This window comes from Hakea prostrata, chromosome 9 (assembly GCF_041222555.1).
Source record: "Hakea prostrata isolate BN-2017 chromosome 9, UWA_Hpros_2, whole genome shotgun sequence".
Classification (NCBI taxonomy): Eukaryota; Viridiplantae; Streptophyta; class Magnoliopsida; order Proteales; family Proteaceae; genus Hakea; species Hakea prostrata.
Window position 1 is genome coordinate 28,828,178 of NC_142608.1, and position 22,403 is coordinate 28,850,580.

Sequence of the window (22,403 nt, forward strand, 5' to 3'; positions counted from 1 at the left end):
CAGCAGGGTTTTCAGAGCTATAGGTAACCCAAAACACCCTGAATCGACCCTCCTCTCTGCAGGAATTCCTGTGCAGCCCTTAGATTTAAGGAAATTCCTAAATTACCATTAAACCTAGTTCTGGGTTTACATCAAATAGAGTCTGGCCTAACCTTCTAATTAGTCCAGAACCAATAAGATAACAGGATTGCAGCACTAAGTGGAACCCAAATGCTACCAGATTAAAGGGAGAAATCAGAACTCAATATAGACCAGGCGCTGCTCATCAGAGATGTCCAAAAGAAATTTAAGTTATCGAAAACAACAGTATCACAGGTCTGAATTTACTGCAGCATATCAATACTAATTCATGTTTCATTATGCCTTAATGACTAGCAATTTGATTTTCTCCGATCACACTAGGAACTGCCTTAACTAAATGAGCAAATTATTTATACACTCCCTTGGTTTGCTACATTTGCACCCCCCGGAATTCATTCTATTACAAAAGTCTCCTTATGCCTAACACCATTAATTTTAAATAGAGAATGACAATGTTTACCAATGCTGAATCTTCTTATAAATGAGAAAAAAATTGAAAAATACTTCAAAATCTGTCGTTATTGCTCTTTACTCTCCTTTTTTTCCTCTTGAAAATCAAAACAGTTGTGAAGGTAAAAGAGGGTAATATGAGGATTTTAAAAATATGGTAGATGTTGATTTATCACTTAATCCCATTATTTAACAGTAGGAGTATGTTGATATACAATCTGAAACCCAGGGGGTGTAAATGTAATAGAATAAATTCTAGGTAGTGTAAACCTAATACTAACCCGGGGGTGTATATGTAATTTGGAGCAAAGTGAATATACTCATTTAAAATTATGAAGATAGACTTTAAAACAAGATTGAGGAAGGATATGACTTGGAGATTTCACCCCAATGCTAGGCTAGTGTCTTTCTAGGAACAAAATTGGTCCGCAGTTCAAAGAAGATTTTCAATTGAATTCTGATTTAAAATGTTTATAGGCAGCTATCTTCATAGAGAAGGCTGTTTAGGTTGTAAACTCTTATTGGAACTTCTTCCCCGACTTAATGGCCTGTAAATTTTTCAACAATTCATTTTGGATCCTTTTCAAGATATTTAATGAACTTTGCATTTCAAGGTCTTTCTCAGATAACAGTGGAACTATTGACATCCCCATGATTTTACAAACTTTAGGGTACTAGTCTTTGTCTACTAGATGCAATGTACTACTTAAATTCAAATCAGCCACTTAACTCATATATGGGCTTTAAAAATAGATCCATTGCAATTTAAAGCATACCCTAGCTCGTTAGTCATTTAACCACTTACACTACTTATGGAACCCATTAAACTAGGATTTGTGCTTGTTATCGTATGAATAACTTTGTTAGAACTTCTTTGATCTTCATTAACTCTTTGAGGCTTGAGAAAACTCATCCACAAGTTTTGTAGTGATAACTGGGGCTGCAATAGGGTTGGGTTGGGCTAGGCTTTTTAAAACTCTGACACTAAACTCAAATTCGCTATAGCTTGGCCTTGACCTTGCCCTGATGGCTTGGACCCACCTTGATCCTGAATGGTGTTTGGGCTCAAAATTCTGGCCTTGAGGGGTGGGTCAGGGCCACTCAGGGATGGCCCTAATTAGGGTTAGGGTTAGGGTCAGGGTAGGCTTGAATGTTTGACTAGATTGGCCTGCTAAGTCTGGGCCAACCTTACCATCTTGTAGGTTATTTTTGGTAATAGTTGGGCAAGAATATGGAAATATGGATTGTTTTATCAGGATCAGGGTCACGGTCTGGGTCAGGCTCAGGGTTAAATGTCTAACCTGGCCCAGCCCGGCCCTGCCCTGTATGTCTCGGGTTAAGGGCAAGGCTGCACTAGTTATTCAGTGGCAGGGTTAGGGTTTTAAAAAGTGCAGCCCAACCCAGACCTATTGCAGTCCTACGTGCACCTGCTAATGGCAATGTTTAGCCAGTTGCAAACAAAGCTCTGGTGTTGGTAGGAATTAAGCTTTGTTAAAAGTATCTAGATCACTTCAATTTCGATGTGAGCCTGGCATTAACACTGGGCTATTAAGGATGGGGGTCCTCTTTTTTTCTTTTCTTTTCTTTCTTTCTTCTTTTTTTCCTGTTGGGTCCTCATCATTCTCAACAGCCTTTATGCCTTGTTTGTTTTTTTTTTCAATGCAAGGGTAGAGAACTCAGTGCCCACTGCCTACCTACATTACAACTAGCCAGAAACCAAAATCTGGTATTTTTTTGGCAAACCTTAACATGTGATAGGCTGGTCAAAAGCTGTCAGCGAAATTGGTCAAACTTGTTCAAAATAGTAAGAATATATAGGTTTCATCCCAGAAACTTGGGAAACTAAGACACATCTTAGAATTTTCAAACACTTCTTTTTATAGTTGGAACTCTTTCAAAATCTGGTATATTTTGGTCAAACCTCAACATATGATGGGCTGGTCAAAAGCAGTCAGTGAAATTGGTCGAAACTTGTTCAAAATAGTAGAATATTATAGGTTTCATCCCGGAAACTTGGGAAACCAAGACGCATTTTAGAATTTTCAAACAGATTTTTTATTTTTATAATTGAACTCTTTCGACTCCATTTTAAACTTCTGAGTGCTATCTTGCCGTCTGTGGTATGCCTTCATTAAAGTTTGTTTGCACATGCTCATCAATGTGCATTACAGAGTGAGTGTTTCTGTAATCTGGTTGGTTCATGATCTGATAGGTGTCATTGGCTTTTGATTTGTCTGATCGAATCTCAAATAATGGAGTCTGGTGACTCTGGTATAACATTCTAATAACTCCAGAACCAGTCAAAGATTATAGGATCACCACATGGAAAAGTGACCCGTAAGAGAATTTCAGAACTAAAAATAGACCAGACACTGTTGATCAGACAAATCCAAAAAAAATAAAGTTATCCAAGATAGGGTTATTCAGGTTGGTCTGGCCTGTAGCAGATCACTAATTGGCTAACCAATGATCAACAATAAGGACCCATATGATAACCCACTGAGAAACAGTTTCTGGTGTTTCTTGCTTCGTGAAATAAAAAAAAAAATCAGCCAAAAACCATTTGATAAAACTGTTTTATTTCAGGTGATTTTTGAAACATAATTAGAGTTTATGAAAATTTCTGCTTCAAGAAACAGTTTTGACGCAACAACAAAGATAGGGGTATTCAGGTTGCTCTGGCCTGTAGCCGATCACTAATTGGATTACCTTCTATTATTCTCTAATGATCAACAATAAGGACCCATTTGATAACCCACCGGAAACAGTTTCTGGTGTTTCTTGCTTCGTGAAATAAAAAAATCAGCAGAAAATCGTTTGATAAAACTGTTTTATTTCAGGTGAATTTTGAAACATAATTGGAATTTAAAAAAATTTCTGCTTCAAGAAACAGTTTTGGGTATGTTCTTGAAGCAAAAGTTGGTCGCGGGCTGGGTTTAAGTGAAAGACTCTAGAGGGGGCTATTCATGGAATTTGACATTCTAAACATAAGAACTATGCTAAAACCCTGCTGATAGTGTTTTCGCTTCCAGAAGCAAGTGTTATCAAACGCAAAAAGTCTTTCCACTTCCAGAAACAATCAGAACTGTTTCTGGTGGTTTTTGAAGCGTATATGCTTGGTGGATTATAAAACAGTAATTTCCCCTGCTAGTGCATGAACAGTAGTAACCAACTTGATAAAAAACTGAATATACTCACTAAACAGTGTATGGAAGTACAGAACAGAAGAAATTAGTTAGGATGATATGATTCAAAAAGCCTCAACCATGCTTAGGCTAGTATCTTATCAACCACTTCCTTCTTTTACCAGGAACATAATCTCATGTGAGAGCTCAATTTTGTTCAGTTCCTGATTTCAATTGCTCGCTTCTGGACCTGCATTGGAGTTTCCTCCTTGACTTAATTACCTGTACACATCCATGGAATTCTACTGGGACTTCTCAAGATATGTGATGAACTTTACCTTTTTGAGGTTTACCGCATTCAATGCTTAAACTAACTGATTGACATCCCCAAGACATCACAAATTAGAGGACTAGATACAGTTGACTATTTAAATGTGTATGGGCCACTCATCCCTTTGTATGGGCTCTCAAAATAGACCCATCACAATAGAAAACATTAAGATTCCTAACCACAGTAAGCCACTACCATGTAACATATTAGACTAGGATTTGGGTTTGTTACATTGTGAATTCTTGTACTACATCTTGCTGTGGTAGGCCTGTTGAGAGCTGCATGCTTTGGATTGGTCTCTTTTATGATGGCTCTTTTAACTGATGTATGTGTCTTGAAGTACAGGGAAGCCCTTTTTTCTTTTTTTTCTTGGGGGGGGGGGGGGAGAATTAAGTCTTGTTATTGACATAATGATGCAGATCTAAGGACCTCTATCCACACGAAATCCAATAAGAGGCTGCCTACATGGTACCACAGACAATAGTACAAGTAGCATACAACTTTTTTCCCCTGCTTTTTAATTTTGGTTGGACCAGGTTTGTTGGTTCAGCTGGGTCAAGTAGTTGGTCAATTTAAGTTGTCATGCAACTCACTTAAGTTGACTAAGTTATTAGTCTGGAGGGTTATGAATCATAACTTATCAAGGTTATTAAAGCGGCAAAGCGACCAAAGCGATTGGGGCTCCGTCTTGGCGATTAGGCGACTAAGCGGCGCTTAGGCGGCAATAAAGCGACCAAAGCGGTTTAGTCAATATTTTTAATATAACTACTTTTAAATTACTTTTTAATACAAATACTTTTTATAATAAACTAAAATACTAAACAAACATTCAACAATCACATTCATAAAAATGAAAATAAAAAAAATTCAAGAATCACAATTATGAAAAATTATCCAAAAAAAGATTAAAAACATAACTTCATCTCATTAAGCATCATAAGATTTATAACAATAATTATGTAATATGTACTATATCAGTAATCAATGTGAAAAATGAAAATGAAAATAGTAATTTTACATTCTTACTTACTTCTATGATAGTGTGACGTCAAATAAGTGTCTTGTACTCTTGTGCATAGATCAGTAATTAGAATTGATGTATCCATTTTTTTCCTTTTTTTAACCAAACAATGCCAACATGATAAATTAATAGATCTCATTATTCCGATTTTCAAGTCATTGTTTATTTAATGATTAATTGATTATCAATGTTGAATATGGCTCAAGCTTCACATTCTGTTGCCGACAGACACTTTGGGCCTCAATTCCGAAATGACTCACATATTTAAATTTATATACGGCATTGTAGAATAAATTATGATTAAAAAAAGAAAAAATAATATGCACAAATTACAAAATGTAAAAAAAGCGGTTATTTTAGCATTTAGGCGGCAATATGGCGCAAAAGGCGGCAAGGCAATAGTGCCTAAGCAAAAAAGCGGCAAGAAATCAGCCCGTTAGTTAAGCGGCAACAATTTAAGCGGTTAAAAAACCGCTTTGCCGCCTAGGCGGCCGCTTAGGCGCGCCTAGGCGGACGCTTTGATAACCATCTTATGATCTGTCTAAGTTATTCAGACAATGGTTGAATACATCATTTCTAGTCTTATGCTATATGCCTGAGCAATTGCTTCTGGGATCTCTGATTGAGCAAAGAAGCTGCTGGTGTTTGAAGTCCACTAATTCCCTCGTGGTTCTTAGTGAGGAGGGATCCCCTAGGATGCTAGGTGGTTTAAACCTAGTTCCTATGTCTGACTTGGAATCAGTCAACACCTTTTATCTGCCATTAAGGCCTGTTGGCTAGGTAAAAAGATCTGCATCCCCATCCCCTAACCCTAACCTATCAATTTTCAATCCCAGCATATCCCATCATCAGAAAACCACCATTTTTGGAATCCCAACTCATCCTAGTAATCCTGGACTTCGATCCAAAGCCCATCCTTTTTTGTCCATTGAAAAGCTAGAATTCCCTCAGCCCTAATTTAATCCAAGACCTAACTTTTATGCAGACATTTGAATCAACCCCTTCCCACCTTCAGAATCTGATGGTTTTGGGTGGAACCTGTCCTACCATTACCCTTGCCCCTTGATCTAAGTCAGCCCTAGATCATCTGCTATCTGAGAGTTCTTTCATGCCGTTAGCTTTTCCAAACTCTCTAATTTCAAAAAACCCAATTCCTACTGTCAGTTTTAACCCTAAATTGGTGCAGTTACATTTCCTCTATCAACCTAAACACTTTGATCCTAGTTTCAGAAAACACTAAAACAGTAAGCCCTAATTTTTCCCTGAATCTCCTTGGAGCATTGGTCCTTAGCTGAACACATCAATCTGAGGTTGCATCACATAATATATGTAGTGGACATCTATTTTCCTATGACTGTATTTCATGATTAACTACATATTCTACTTCACATATCTGTGGATAGTGTTCATTCTACTTCACATATCTACTTGACAAAATGCATGTCTGTATGCCTTTTATGGCATGGTTGGAGTACTGTGTTTCCAACATTTAATGGTGATGTAAGCAAGCCCTCCACCCCTATCTGAACCAGCATCTTGGGCCCAAAACCTAAGCCCACTTGGTGCAACTAGTAGGCTGGCCGAACCCTATCAGGGTATTTTGGTAATTTTCCTTTTTTTAAAAATTGTTATTTTCCAGTAAATTGAGTTTTATATTTGTGAGTCCATATCCTTATTTATTTGAGTTAGAATTGAGCGTAGTCCCGATTGTAATCTATTTTAAATTAAGATTCCTTTTGGATAATTAGTTATTATTTTCCAAGATGGTTTCTTTCTATTTGCGGTTGCTATTTATTGTGTTGTAAAGGGGATCCTAGTCTATAAGGGATTCTCTAGTTGAGTCAAGATAGGTTTCCTTATTTGAGTCCAAGTCTTTTCCCTCCAACTGTAAGGATATATATAGCCCACCCTACCTCATTTTAAAGGACATTGAACTGAATACAAATTTGAATTTGAGGGAATTAAGTCGTGGCGTTCTTGAGAGGGCCACAGCAGGTTTTGTGAGCATCTTCTTCAAGGTTCCAGCAAAATCTTCCAATCTCCAGCATCAGTTCAACAAACCATCAGCATCCACAAGTAAACACAGCAGCACAGCCCCTTTCTCGCTCCTCCTCTCTCACTCGATACCCTCCCCACTGTTCCCCTTTCTTGTGAAACCTCCCCCATTCCCTTCCCAAACCTGTGGCAGCCCCAACAGCCCCCCCCCCCCTGTGGTCACCCCTAGATCCTTCCCCCACCCCTGCGGCTACCCTAGGCAGAAGCCCCACCCTCCCACATACCCTGCGGAACCCCCTCCCTCTTCTTTCTCCCATTCGGCCCCTCTTTTCTCCTTTTTATTGCGGCATATCTGAACACCAGAAAAGAGAAGAACAACAAGAAACAAAAGAGAGAAGAAAGAAAGAAGAAAAGAAAGAAAGAAAGATAAAAGAAAATAGAAGAGATCAAGAGAGTGCCCAAAAACCCTCTAACAGCCAGCTCTTTATCCATCTCTTTTTTCATCATTCCTAGAGCATCCCATAGGGATTTTTTTTTTGATGAATAAATAATTAAATTAAGAAACAAGGAAATACAAAGAAATACAAAGAGGAACAGGGGGGGGGGGGGAAGAGATCAATGAGAAGATTGGAAGGTTGAGACCCTAGGAGACAACAATGAGCTTGTTCCTTGGGGAGTCAACTACCGGGGGATGGGGATAGAGAGAAGCCTAGAAGAAACATCAAAGTGAATAGCATTTTGAATCAAGTCTAATGAGTGGGATTTGGAAGACCAACGCTTGAGATTACGCTCCCACCATAAGTGGTGGACCGTGGTACAAAAGACAAGCTTACCGATCCAGTCACAAATAGAGGTACCTAAAAAGTTACTCAAAACCCAAGACCAATCACGATCAAACCCAAATGAGAGACGGGAGTGGGGCCAGATGAAAGCAAGGGCTTTTCTTTAGAGAGAGCTAGAGAAGGGGCAAGAGAAGAACAGATGCTCTATGTCCTCAGTACCATTCCAACAAAGGATACAGTTGGGGTTAGCGGGGATGTGGCGACTAATGAGGAAAGCTTGGGTGGGAAGGGCTAGGTTTAGGGCTCTCCAGAGGATGAGGGAGTGGCAGGGAATTTGTCCCTTAAACCAAACCAGGGAGGGCCAAGGGGGACGGGGAGAAGGCGAGCGGAAAAGGTACCAAGTAGAAGCAGTGGTGAAGGATTTGGTGGTAGAGGGAAGCCAAACTAGGAAGTCACGAGGGGAAGGGAAGAGAGTGGGGAGCAAGTTCCATACTTTTGTGAGACTATGGTGGGGGAGAGGGGCCCAGGAACCACTAATGATGAAGTCAGAGAGGGGGGTAGTTTTAGGGATGCTGGTTTCAGCCCATAGGGATTTCTTAGAACCCCCGTTACCTCAAACCCAAGTCATACCAAATTTGACCCTTCCTAACTATCTCAAATCATACCCATATAGACCCTAATTCACCCCATTCCTTTTCCTACCAACCTTGACCATTCTTAAGCTCCAAAAGGTTGGAAAAATGACCAAAATACTCTTGGGGTATTTTTCCAGCTTTGGATTGAGCCTTTGGGTCTGGTTTTTGCCCCCCCCCTTTTTTTTGGGGGGGGGGCTCAACCATGTTCACATCACTCCTATTCCCAGATTTGTTAATTACTTTGCTGGTTCACGAAAGGAAAGAATTCTGGGCTAAACCTATTTCTCGGGAGACAAATCATAAAACCTGTACGCCTAAAATCATGGTTATCTCAAATGGTCTCTAATGATTTCCATAACTAAAATGAACGGCTATGCCTATGCTGGTCAACAGCTTTCTTTGAGATTGGAATCATGTGATTTGTTTAGTAAATGCTATAGCATTGTCAGGTGTTGAGAACAGATTGTCAATAATTTATATAGCTGTTGTCTATGTTTACAAAATCTAATTTTCAATCAGATCTTACTGTTATTGTCATTGTTTGACCAATGTTGCCTGAGACTTTTTGATGTTTCAATTGGTGAACTAATTCTTTATATAGTTCATCAGTAGATTGCTTCTATAAATGAGTGAGAATCAGAACTTAAACTGCTTATTGAGTATTTGTATTTTATTAAGATATTAATAGTACAGTAAAGGACTGAAAACTAATAGAACAATCCCATGAATTGAAGAATAGTGTCAAAATACAGTTGAGATAAATTGGATTGCCTCAAAGGTCAGGAACTAATAAAGAGGCTCAAAAAATGAGATACCAACCTATATTATCAAGAGGCTACATTCAAAATAAGGCATAACATGCATTGGCATTCTCTACCATGCATTTGAAGACCTAACCTGAAATAGTTACAAAACCCAGCCAAATAAATTGAATCCGGAAGCCTAAAGTCTCAACCTGAAATAGATGCTAGTTCTAAATAAAACCTCCACCTTTTTTGTGCAATGTGGGAGCAAATGTGAGTTCAGAAAAACAATGAATTGATCCATGTGTATGATTATCTTATCCTGATAAGATCAACAGACATGAGTATTTCTGTTTCTATGTCATCTGACTTCTATCCCTTGGAACTTTCTAATTCTACTTTGCTTGATGGCAGAGGATATGATATTAACATCAGGGTGGGGTTCCATGATAATGTGATATTGAAGAACCGAATAAAAGAAGCATAAATAGAGTATGCCCGATGACCAATGTAACCATTGATAATATATGTACTGACAAGTATCTACCCTAGAAAAAAAAAACCATCTATCAATGAGCATAATTGTCAAGGGCCGGAAGGCATTCTCAGGTGTGCCAAGGCACCATACCTATGAGTAGACACTGAATTCTCTAGGTGCGTTCTCCCAATATCCATAAAAAAATGTGAAAAAGAAGAGGGTGGGGAGAGAAAAATAGAAGAAAAGAGAAATGGACTTTTGCCACTGCTATAATTTCCAACAATAACTACCTTCTGTCCTACAATTGCTATTGTTGATCCAACTGTAACAACCACTATCACTCACTTTGTAGGACCCTTCAGTGATTACTAGTTGACACTGTTTCAGTCTTCCAGTTTCAAAGAAGACGACTACGAACTATTATGAAAACAACGTGTATTTAATCATGAAATACACATTAATCCACCCCCTCCCCTGGGAAAAAAATATTGGATCATGTTTTGTATTTTATATCCGACCCTTTTCCTGTTGTATATGAACATTTCTAGTTGCAGGGTCAATATGGATGTTTGCCTTGTACGCTGAGAACTATGTTTAGATAACTAAATGGCTGCTCACTGATGTAGCCCTAGATTGAATGGGATCAATTGGCACCCAATCTTCCAGCATCTTAATCCAAACATTAGGGTTTAGGGTTTTAGGATTTTCCTACAGTTTATTGGGCTATACATAGGTTTTAGTGGTTTGATGGGGATGAAACTGGGAGAAAATTTAGGTAATCATATATGGGGATGATCCATAAAGTTTGCTATAGTTTTAGGAATTAGATTGGTGTAGATCTAATTTTGCAAGTTTGGTTTTTCTTGGGAGTATGAAAATTCAAGAAAGGTGAAAACCTTGGATTATGGATGGCTCTAAATTGGAGGAAGATGTATACAGGCTAGGGAATGGATTTCCAATGAAAACTAATGGTTAATTTAGACTGAAGATGGGTTCTAATTGCTAGGGTTTAGGTAAAATGAAAATAGAAAGAAAAGGGTAATTGGGGATTGGGATATAGAGGATTAGAAGAAGAAAAACTCACTGTTATTGAGGAACAGCTCCTTGTAACATGCAAAATTTTCAACACTCTTGAAACTTCTTTAATGGAGATTGAATGTGACTGCTTGCTGGAATTTTAGGAGTCAGATAAGAAATTAGTAGCACTAACTCACGATGCAACGATATTCAGAATAGAACTCTCATCAATCAGATTTTGGGCTCAACTGCACTATTACATCAATGTATATGACCACATTGGCTGATATAAGACTCAGACTAAATCTAGGACTAAGTAGGAATTAGAGCTTAATTAGGACTATAGTTACTATTCAAGTGTACAGAAACTTGAATTAAAAAAGAGTTAATAGGCTAATTAAGAATTAAAATAACCTAAACCTAAAACCTCAATTTTACCCGGTGGAGGGGGTTTCCCTACACCTGACCTGCACCTAATGGCACTGGTGTATGGAGGAATCCCTACACCAAAGGGATTTTTTAGGCAGCCAAACTGCATCACTTGTTCATTCAAGCAGAGCATCCTGAAGAAAGGGAGTAGAATGGCGGTGGGGGGATTAGGAGTTTGGGACTTTGTGTTGAATACTAAGTTTCAAGGGCAACGTGTTAATTTATTTCCTTTAACTTGTGCCCCTCAATCCAGGAAGATAGTGCTTCTTCCCATCTTTTGGCGTCCAAAATTCTTTGGCCAACTCCTCATTTTTGGCATTTTCCTTTTTACCTAAATGAATATGGACATTGCATTACCATTCCTCTTTTCCTAGTTCTGAGAAAATTCCACTTGACAAAGCTTCCATGCAATGAAATGGAAATTTTGGCATGAAACTAGCAAAACTACGATTTCAGTGAAAGCAACTGTTTTAAAAGGATATGAAGTGCATTGATTTATTTTTTTATTTTTGGGTTTGGATGCATTGATTTGGTCAGTTGTAATTTACATTGGAATCATTGTCACATCATTGCTAATCTTTCTCTCAACTTGCTTTGTTTCTTTAAAGTAACTCAAATGGTGTTATCAGGTTTACACAGGTCTTCGTTGCCGTGTTGGCGTCATAAACCGTATTGCAGATGGTTTTTCTTGGTCTCTTCTGAGATGTATTGATGGTGACCAGAAAATTCATTTGGTACAAAGATGTGCACTGATGGCTGAGTGCAACTCAAAATTAGCTGTTGCTCTAACAATTATGAAAGAATGTTTTCTTTCAATGGTGGATCCTAGAACAGGCATAGATATGTTACCTCAAGTATTGTACAATTGGGGGTGAGTTGGTTTTCTTTTCCTCCTTAGGAGATACTTGATTATATTTTTTACTGTTTGCAACATGTTTTTTGATTTATGTGGAAGAAAAGTGTGTAAAAGTCAAATTGAATTGGGTTTAATAGCTAAGAGCATTGTTTTCGCCTGGGACCTTATTATAAAATTTTCATTTCTTTCATCTCAATAGAAAATTCCCACCTATGTAGATGTCGGTGAATTTTTCCAGGGATATGAAGAAGTTTACTTAGGTCTCTGGGACTGAAGAGGTGAAGTTTCCTGTACCCTCCAGGGAAGAAAAGGTTTTACAATCAAGTAATCATGCACGTGTGTGCTCGTCTTTTTCTTTGTGCATGCATGTTTGATTTAAAGTTGCATAAGCAAACTGGTCTCTCTAGACATTCTATGTGGAACAGAACTCAAGAAGAGTTTCAGAATTCAACCAATTGTAATTTTTTTGTCTAAGAAGTTACTAAATTAAAAGAAGAAAGTTCTAGGGAAAAGAAAGAGACACTCAATGGTCAAACCAAGACCCCTATTCTTCTTTATTATTTGCAGCACATGCCATTTATACAATATGGATATTATCTGAGGTTGCAACTAGAGGTGTGTTGTCTTGTTCATGATCTTGTGTCATATGCTTGTAAACCCTTTCAAGTATTGGTTCCAATTTTATTTTCTAAGATATATCTTTAATATCTTAGAAATTTGGCAGTGATGTAACCAACGATTTTGTGTTTGTTTTTGCTAGAATTAGGGTTTGCCTGGAATCCCTTTTGCTGAACCAGCAGCTGCATGCCCAAACCAGTGTTTAAGGGTTGCTAATAAACCTAGATGAGATGGATAAAACTGATAAATTTGGGTTTATATGGGTATACTTTCTGATAACTAGAGATGAGAAAATTTTTAAGATGGATAAGGCCTTCGGAGAGATTTGGGTAAGATTTGGTTTAACAAAATTAAATGGGTTATTCATCCAAAAAAAAAAAAAAAAAAAAAAAATTAAATGGGTTGGTTTTCAGATACCTAAATCCATTATGGGTTGATGCTTTGGGTGTGGAAAGTTGCTTGCGATCTTGGTAGGTTTCTTGGGCAATCTTTCTTGATCTTTCTTTCTTCTCTCTTTTCATTTTTTTTCCTTTTCTTTCCTTCAGATTTGCAGCAAGAAAGAAGGGGGAAATGGGAAAGGACCAAATGGGAGAAAGAAGGGGGAGAGAGTGCCACATGGTCAAGGGTGGGTGGGGGAGCTGTCTAGGGTTTCCGCAGTGGTGGGGGAAGGGCCTAAAGGAGATCACAAGAGTGGGAGGGGGCTGTAGGTGTTGTTGTAGGGTCAGGTAAGGAGATGGGGAGCTTGTGTAAGGTAAGGGAGGGGTGAGGAAATTTGTCGGGTGAGAGAGAAGGCAGGGAATGGGGTTAGGGTTACTGCATTTACTCGAGGAAGGTGATGGTTGTTGAACTCATGTGGGAGATTGGAAGAAGAGCTGGAACTTGAAGACTCTCAAATGCAACCGTGGCCCTCCTAAGAAGGGCCACCATCCTTTGCTCTCAAATTTTATGTTCTTTATTCAATTAAACCTTTTGTTACAGTGAGTGGGTGGGCTATTTATAGCCTTACACTTGGAGTGAAGGACTAAGAGTCTAACTGGGAAATAAAGACTAACTCATCGGAGAATCCTTTATAGACTAAGATTCCCCTTACAACCAATTAAATAGCAACCACTTAATTAAAAGAGATTAACTTGTATAAAAATACCTAATTATCCAAAAGGCATCTTAATTTAAAATAGATTCTTAGTGGCACTCCAACTCTAACTAGAGCTCACTTACTAGGGGAATTTCCTGCTTACATCAATTCTCCCCTTCTTGAAAGCAATTATCCCCTGATGAAGGGGCTTATCAAATGCTCCTGGATTAATTCTCTAGAGATGTTCAATGTGAACTCGTTCTCACATCATGCAGTGGGGATATAGTTGAAGGTGGGTTCTACTAGCACTACTCCAAGACAAAACTCTGACAAAGTGATTAGATGAAGAATATTTGAGGAGCCTTGTTTTCAAAGAATCCTGGGGACATGATGAAGACAACATCCTCAAGCTCAAGGTCATTAGCTATGCCCCAGTAGTCTGCTTGTTCCACCAATTTTGTACGAACTACTGTCTTGGCAATGATGTCACATCCACCTAGCCGATACCCTATCTGGCATACCCGAGTGTGTGATCCACAGCCCCAAAGATTAGTTCGAGGAAATCAACCTCCCACATTTACAATAATACAATCAAGAACAAGACTAAAATCAATGTTGAACTATTATAATCAAGATAAGACTCAAAGAGACTTTACAGTATAATTAGAGTGCGGAAAATGATACCAATGGAATAAATCAATGTAGAGTGTAGCGGAAAATCACTCTACAACAGCAGTGGAAAAGTAGCTCAAACTAATAGGAAGATTACAACCGATTCCCAAAAATGGAAAGAAAAGAAGTAAACTAAATCTATATTAATGTCTCTTCAAATCTATAAATAATGTATCCACAAGTAAAAGCTTCAATGTCCCATCGCTGGCACACAAGCACTAGAGTCAGACTAATCTTGATAAGCTCTAGCTTCGTATTGGTAGTCTTCACAGTCGTAGTCACAGTAGCTAGTACTTTGGGTACCGTATGAGTCATCTGCTTGGGCTTTATAGTATTGGTCCTCATAGTCATTTGTACCTATAAATAGATCTAACAAAGTTGTTGCAAAAAGGTGTGAGTTCAAAAGAACTCAGCAAGGTAGTTTATTTCACAATAACACATATAACATAATAGTAAAACATAAAGGATGCAATATGATATGAAACAGTCATAAAGGAGTGTTTCTAACTCTATGTATGCTGGTCTCTAGAGGCAGACATGCTTTAAGTCATAGCACCATACTCCTTTGGATAGGTCTCAAATCACTCTCCCTCAACTATCTTGGTATCTTGGGTTCTTCGGTGGTAATTGGGTCTTGCATCCCTCTTAGACATTCCATGGCTTGGGTTTAGGTCACCGCTCTCTCACATCACCATTGGTCTGAGTATTAGCGTATTATCAGGGTTAAACTTAGGCATTGAATGCAAGTCTTGTACTTAGTTATATCAAGTCAGGGTTAGATACTTCCATTCTTTGCCTCTCGCGACCCTTTCCAGTATCCTTCCCACTAGAGTCAGCGTATCCTATGGCTACAACCAACTCGGACTACGGACTCATCAACCCTATTGATCATCCACAAATAGTAAATGGGAAGCTCTCATGTCCTCTCACGGGTTGGTTACCGGTCTTGAGCGCCCATGAGCCCAAGTCTACTATTGCAACCCTACCAATGAATGACCCCCACAATGTGATTCATGTCCTCTTATAGGTTGGTTACCGGTCTTGAACGCCCACAAATCTCCATTGCTGCCACGGGTTACTCGGTCTCAATACCCTTCCCAATCGGGTTTGATATAACAGGGTAATCCCAGCCAAACATTGCTAGACAAGCCCTAGGTATGTCAACCAATAATCAGGGAACGAGTCAAGGGGCACCATAGGAAAGTGTACCTCCACTAATGTCCAAAGACAGAAAAGTCAAAAGGACATTCCCCATTCTGAGATTATATTTAAGAAATCACATTCCAAATCAGTCATTCATAAGCACAATTGACGAATCAATACATAGGGAAATAACCAATCATACATGATCAAAATAACAATTTAATTACATGAGCAAGTCCTACTGTAGTCAAAAGTAATTATAACAACAATATAACTATAAGAAAATTATAAGAACAGTAGTATGATCATGCAATTCGAATTAAATACAAGTAAACATGTATTTTAGGTTATTAGGGAACAAACGTCCTTACCTTATCTAACTTCGAAGAATTCTGGAGAAAAGAATGAGGATAGGTCCAAAGTTAGCAAATAAACCCTAAACAAACATAGGTTAAGCATTAGGAACAAACCCTCGAAGATTGGTAGTGAAACGGACCATAACAGACCAAACTTGCAGCTACTGACACTGTGGGCAGCTTAGTTGGGCAGCTTTGGCTGATCGACCCCCAGGTTCAGTACGAACTGAAACCCTAAATTTTGATCCAAAACTCAACTTCCGGGACTCAAAACACTCCGTAATTTTAAGGGAAGCTTTAGAATAGCATACTAAGACTATCTAGCATAGATTAGGCATCAACAATGATCATTAGAGTGGAATTCTAAATTAATAAAAAACTAGGTTTTACCGAAATCAATCCGTGAATTCTACGGAGAGGCTAGAGAGAATGAGAATTCACTCTAGAAAGAAAAGAACAATAGATCTTAGATAGAAATAATCATGGGAATGATTCTAGCATGCTTTAGAAACAAAAAACATAGAAGGGATACTCAATTATGAAGATCACACTTGATTTTCCTTCGAAATCATCATGTGGAGATTCACAAGGTTATAGAGTGTATTAAGATCCACTCTAGAACAACAGGGATTGGAGGATCAGTCATGGGAATGACTTATGATCATCCTCCTAATCAAAGAGAATAGAAGGAACCAAAAGAAATAGAAGATGAAGTGTGGATAGTAGTGAATACCAACCTTAAAGAAGAAAAATCGCCGAAAAGCTTTGAGGATTCAATGAGGATCTTCCAAAACTCCAATGTGAATGCTTGAGAGAGACTTCCTGCATTCTCTAGAGGCTTTAGAACAATGTGGGGCTGATTACCACGAAGTTCTATTAAATAGAGCATCAAAAACCTAAAAAATCAGGAATTTACACTTAAGCCCCTGTCACTGTGGGCAGCTCAGCTGGGTCGCTTAGCTTGATCGACCTAGGCAGACAGCAAGCTCAAAAACAGGGAAATCATGCTCCAAACCTCAAAATTTTCAATGGGGCTTCTCCCAGCTCAACAAGTGACTTACCTAGCATTGAGGGACCTTTCAAAACATGTCCAACTAGACCTCAAGTCCATCAACCAAGCTCTTCAACACCAAGATGCAGTTTCTTCTCCAATTCAGACAAGGTTCTAAGTAGGGAACTCCTTCATCAATCTCCATGGGTTTTGGGTTAAACACCATGTCTTCTACTGAGATGGCCCACAATTGCCTTCTACTTTCACTTCGGGTCTTCGGACCTACAAACAAATGGGTTTCCGGGTTAGGGTTTGGGCTAGATTTCACAAATGCCTTCATGAACTCTGGCTGTGGCTGTGGTACCTCCAAATGAGACTAATGGTGGAGTCAGTCTAGCATAGAATAGGGGCTGGTGCTACTCTGAAATTTGTGGGCTGCAACTCATTTAATTTCAATATCAAGGGCATGGTGAACTTCAGGTGGAGAAAATACTTTTTTAGGCATCTCTCCAACTGGTGTTGTTGCTTTGAGCATGTCCCTGTACTTTTTGGAGTCATTTTCTGCATCTGTTATGCCATTGTCTGTGGGGGCTAGGGTCTCCTCCAGGTCTTCCATGAAATTGTCCTTGTGGCTTCTCTGGACCTCTTCTGTCATCATTCTAATAGCCATGGGCAGCATCTTTTTACGTTCATCTATTTCATCAAAGAGGTCTTTCGGGGCTGCTTCTTGAGGTGGACACTGTAGTTCTTTAGGAGGAATTTGGTGGTGGATTTGGCAGATTGTATCTCCCCTTCTTTGAGGGCACTCTTTGGCTAGGTGCAGGTGATCCTTGTTGTAGTAGCTAGGGTTTCTATTGTTGGTGTGGCATCTCCCTTATAGTCTGTCGTAGGAGGATGTCAAAAATGTGTGGTTGGACAGGTGGGTGGTGGATCCCTCCTATCGACAGTACTTTGATGGTTGTGTAAGTGTGTAACCATAGATCATGATAGTAATAAGACCAATGAGCTCTTCCAGAGTGAGTGGCGAGTGTTGAAGGGGCCTTTCTTTGTTGTAATACAATGGGTTTTCATACCTGAATTTTTGTGATATGGTTATCCATGTTTCTTTCTCCTGTAGCACCAAGCCTCCTAGTTTCTTACATCAGACTTAGCAAGCATCTGGTGATATTGTTGTTCGAGATAATGAGGGTGTTGTTGCCTACCTGGTGTTCCTATGGGAAAAATTTGTGGCTCAATGCTTCTGTCATTTCTTCCCAAGTGTTAGGTTCAGTGCCTTCATACCTCACTCTTCTCCTTGTGCTGTCCTTTTGTACACTGACGTATCCCACTAATTGATCATATGCTTTGTCATCTTGCCAACCAAAATAGCTATCAGGATCATATAGCCACTCATAGAAAACTTGAAGGTCATCAATGCCATCATTTGTCTTAACTCCTGAATCCTTGGAGGCGTTTGTGGCCTCCTGATCCCTTTGTGCATATGATGGAAGCATTCTCTTATTGGTTCCTCTATGCTTTGGCTACTAGTGATTCATCTGGCAATGGGTGTTGCTGGTGGTCTAGCTCTGATACTAAATTGATGTAACCAAATTCTAGGGTTAGGGTTTTGTGATTGGTTTCTCTAGAATTGGGCATAGCCTAGAATCCCTTTTGTTGAACCAGAAGTTGGATACCCAAACCTAGGGTTTAAAGGTTGCTAATAAACCTAGATGGGATGGATAAAGTTGTTAAATATGGGTTTATATGGGTATACTTTGAGATAACTAGAGATGGGCAAATTTAATATGGATAAGGTCTTGGGATAGATTTGGGTAAGATTTGTTTAACAAGACTAAATGAGTTCGTTTGAGATACCTAAAATCACTATGGGTTGATGCTTTGGGTGTGGAAATGTTGCTTGGGATCTTGGTAGGTCTCATGGGCAATTTTCCTTGATCTTTCTCTTTTCTCTTCCTTTCTTCTCTCTTTCTTTTCTCTTACTTCTTTCTTTTGTTTTCTTTTCTTTCTTCTCCTTTCCTTTTCTGGATTCGGATCTGCCGTGAGGAAGAAGGGGTAAAGGGGAAAGGGCTGAATGGGAGAAAGTAGGGGGAGGGGGTGTCGCAAGTTCAAGAGGTAAGGTGGGGAGCTGTCTAGGGTTGCCACAGGGGTAAGGAAAGGGCCTAGCGGAGATCGCAGGGTGGAGAGGGCTGTAGGTGCTGTTCATGGTTGGGGGAGGGGAGCGGGAGCTTGTGCAAGGTAGTCGAGGGGGTGGGGAAAGTTGTCAGGTGAGAGAGAAGGAAGGCAAAGGGAGTACGGCTGTTGCACTTACTTGAGGAAGCTGCTGGTTGTTGAACTGATGCTGAAGATTGGAAGAAGAAGCTGGAACTTGAAGATGAAGACTCAAACTCAACCATGGCCATGATCCTATTGCCTTAAATTCAGATTTTTATTCAATTCAACTTTTTGTTACAATGAGTGGGTTACACTTGGACGGAAGGACTTAGACTCTAATTGGGAAATAAAGACTGACTCAACTGGCAAACCCTTTAATGGACTTCGATCCCCCTTAAAACCAATTAATAGCAACCACACAATTAAAAGAAATTAGCTTGTATAAAATTACCTAACTATCCAAAAGGAATCTTAATTTATAATAGATTCCTAGTGGCACTCCCAACTCCAACTAGATCTCACTTGACCAACTCAAACAAGGAAATTAAACAGATTTGGACCCATTAAAAAAATGGTGGAACTAAAATAATAAACTAAATAGGAGGGGAAATGATCAAATTGCCCCTAGGGGGTTTTGCCAGCCCCTAGTTGCACCACTTGGGTTGGGCCTTGGGGCCCAAATTAGGTCTCGGCTGCCGGGGGGGGGGAGATTTCGTGCTTACATCAGGCAGTCTGATTTTCTTGGTCACCATGCAAGTAGCCATTTTTATAGAGAGCTGATATTGTCTTCTACTAGTATGTACCAATTTACATAAAGCCACTGAACATTGAGAGAATGACAGTTGCTGGATCTCTATCTCACTCCCATTAATCTTTTCTGAGTAATGACTGCTCTTTTGCCTAACATGGCTGAAGTCTTGAAGGGATCAAATCTAGTGGTCTTGGTACTTACTTTGTTATTTGTATTGGAGTGTTTTCTGGAATCTTCTATCAACTCTCTTGATGGTTATTCTCAAATCTTAAGAATCAGTTCCAGAGAGATTATATGATTTTCTTGATGCTGTGTATTGTTCTCTTTCCTTTACATATCCATATTATTTTACTCTTTGTTTATCTGAAATTTCATCAGACTGACAGAAGTCAATCCAGTAAGATATCTGTGTTGGACTAAATTTTGGTTATGCATATAGGTATACATAACTCTGTGTATTTGCTGTAACGCTTCCCTTATCCCATTTTAGTGGAAGCTTTGTTATAAGCCGTTACTGGTGTTAATACAGTAATTTGGGGGGGGGGGGGGGGGTTGGGGTTTACTCCATAATAAAACTGTATAAATATTATTAATTTTACCCTGAAATTTTTAGAGTGTTGTTCTTAGTCATACATATGTGTATATATTCAAGTGATGTAAGTTTATTTGTATGCAAATGTTTATTTATCTTTAAATAGTAGCTAGCTGAGTGAAATTTTGTTTCTAATTGATCTTCAGGTCAAATTTTGCACGTTTGAATTATGAAGGATTTTACACTGTGGTGTTGGAGAAGGGTGATGAGCTTATAGCCGTAGCATCCATCAGGTATTGTATTGGAAAGGGTTTCCTTTGGTTATTAATTTGGCAAATCTGAGCTTTAATGGTTTTTAGGTTTGACAAGAAGTAAATGTGAAATTAATATGAAATTGGTCTTGGGCAATTACTTAATAGACAAGGAAAATCTAATGGGTTTACCTAGCATTTTGGAAGGAAATCAACTAGTGTAAATGTATGATAGAACCAAAAGTCCTAGGATCTTTCTGGCCATGGCCCCTTGATTTCTCTGACTCTGGTCCTCCCTCCCCCTCCCCATCCACTGCTTCCTTCCCCATCAGCTGCTACCCTCGTCACCTCACCAGGCTCTCATCCTTCTCCACCCTGTACTTCCAATGGCCCCTACCTGACAACTCTCTTAACCACCACTCCTCAGCACTCAACTCACAATTTTTCCTTCCGCTTCATCTAACTTGCCTCTAATGGCTCCACCTTCTTCAACATTGTGCAAGCTTCACTGAGAAACCAGTGGAAAGCCCATGCTGTGCTGAAGACATACCTGCTCATGAAACTTTCATGTTCAAATTATCTGATGCATCCATCAAAATAAAGGCTCTCGAAGGAGCACCCTGGTTCATTGCCAACAAGATGATGTTCCTAAGACAATGGGAAGCTCACCTCTGGTTGAGAAAACTTGCTTTCATCTCCATTCCCCTATGGATCCTCCTCCGCAGGCTACCTTTTCACTACTGGAACGAGGTTAACCTTAGTAGAATTGGCTCCGTTCTTGGTAAACCTATATACATGGATGTATGCACTCAATAAATGGATTGACTGTTTACCGCTACTGTAACCAACCATTTAAATAAAAAGATGGCTACTGTTCTGTCCAACTAATCAAGATGAAAAGCATGCCCTCCCAGTGCAGCCTTTATACTGTGTTTGGGTATTTTTGAAGTGTATGCAAATTTGGGCTGTTTTACTGTTCACATGAACAGTATTTTTTAGTGATGCTACTCTACTTTCTAATTCTAATGTAGGAGTCTTGCTACATAAGTTTTGGGAGTTTCTAGAAAGCACAGTTTTTATTTTGGTGGTAGTTTCTATTTTCAGAACTTTCTATTTTAGGAGTTTGAAAGTTACTAAAACTATAATTTTTTGTCTTTTTTTTTCTAGAGGACATTGTATTAGATTCATAAGAATCTATAAATGAAAGGCCTCTGCGATTCTAGACTCTTTCGCTAGATTCGCAGGCCTCTTTTGCTGGTTCTTTTTCTCTCTTCGCTTCTTCTTCTTCTCTCTTTCCTCTGTTCAAGTTCAACTGCTATTTTGATTATTTAAAGGTTGTTTTCTAACATGGCATTAAAGCTTTTTTAATCAAAACAATGTTGTTCTCTTTTGTTTTTCTGTTTTCTTTGGTGTGCAGCCACCTAATGCTGTATATTATGGACTATTAGATCAGGTATTCATGTGAACAAATCTTCTCTACCTATTACCTTACTCTTACAAGTTTCAGAACTTGGATTAAATATTGTTTTCTACCTATGTTCGTTACCTCTTTTTGTTGGACTTTGCAAACCTTTTTTTTCTCCTATTCGGTCCTAAGGTTGCATAATTTTTTTTTCTACTTCAAGTTCTGGAAAATTGATTTAAGTGATATCTACCTCAGTTTAATGTCTTCACTTACAAGTGATTCAACCATAAGTATGGTTGAATCTAAAGGATCTCAAGGAGATCATGTAAACGTTCAAATTACATCTATCAAGCTCAAAAGTAGTTCTCCAGAAGAAAAAAAAATTATGAAGGAGAAAATTCAGCCTTCACACCTCTTGTAGAAGGGGATGTGGTCGTGGTTCAAGGGAGTTAGCAGATCTTCTGGAGGTCGTAGTGTTCAGCTATCTGATAAGACATCTCGACTTTGTACTCATT

The 22,403-nt window shown here is 39.0% G+C and overlaps 1 protein-coding gene across 4 annotated transcripts in view; it reads left to right on the forward strand.

Annotated features, from left to right (window-relative positions):
• Positions 1–22,403, forward strand: part of LOC149005091 (uncharacterized) — a 70,984-nt gene that overhangs the window by 23,560 nt on the left and 25,021 nt on the right. For all 4 annotated transcript variants that reach the window (XM_089168147.1, XM_089168148.1, XM_089168146.1 and 1 more), the window contains exons 5-6: positions 11,717–11,958; positions 20,439–20,525. In XM_089168147.1, coding sequence (XP_089024273.1) covers positions 11,717–11,958; positions 20,439–20,525 — 329 coding nt within the window. The remainder of the gene's footprint in view (positions 1–11,716; positions 11,959–20,438; positions 20,526–22,403) is intronic.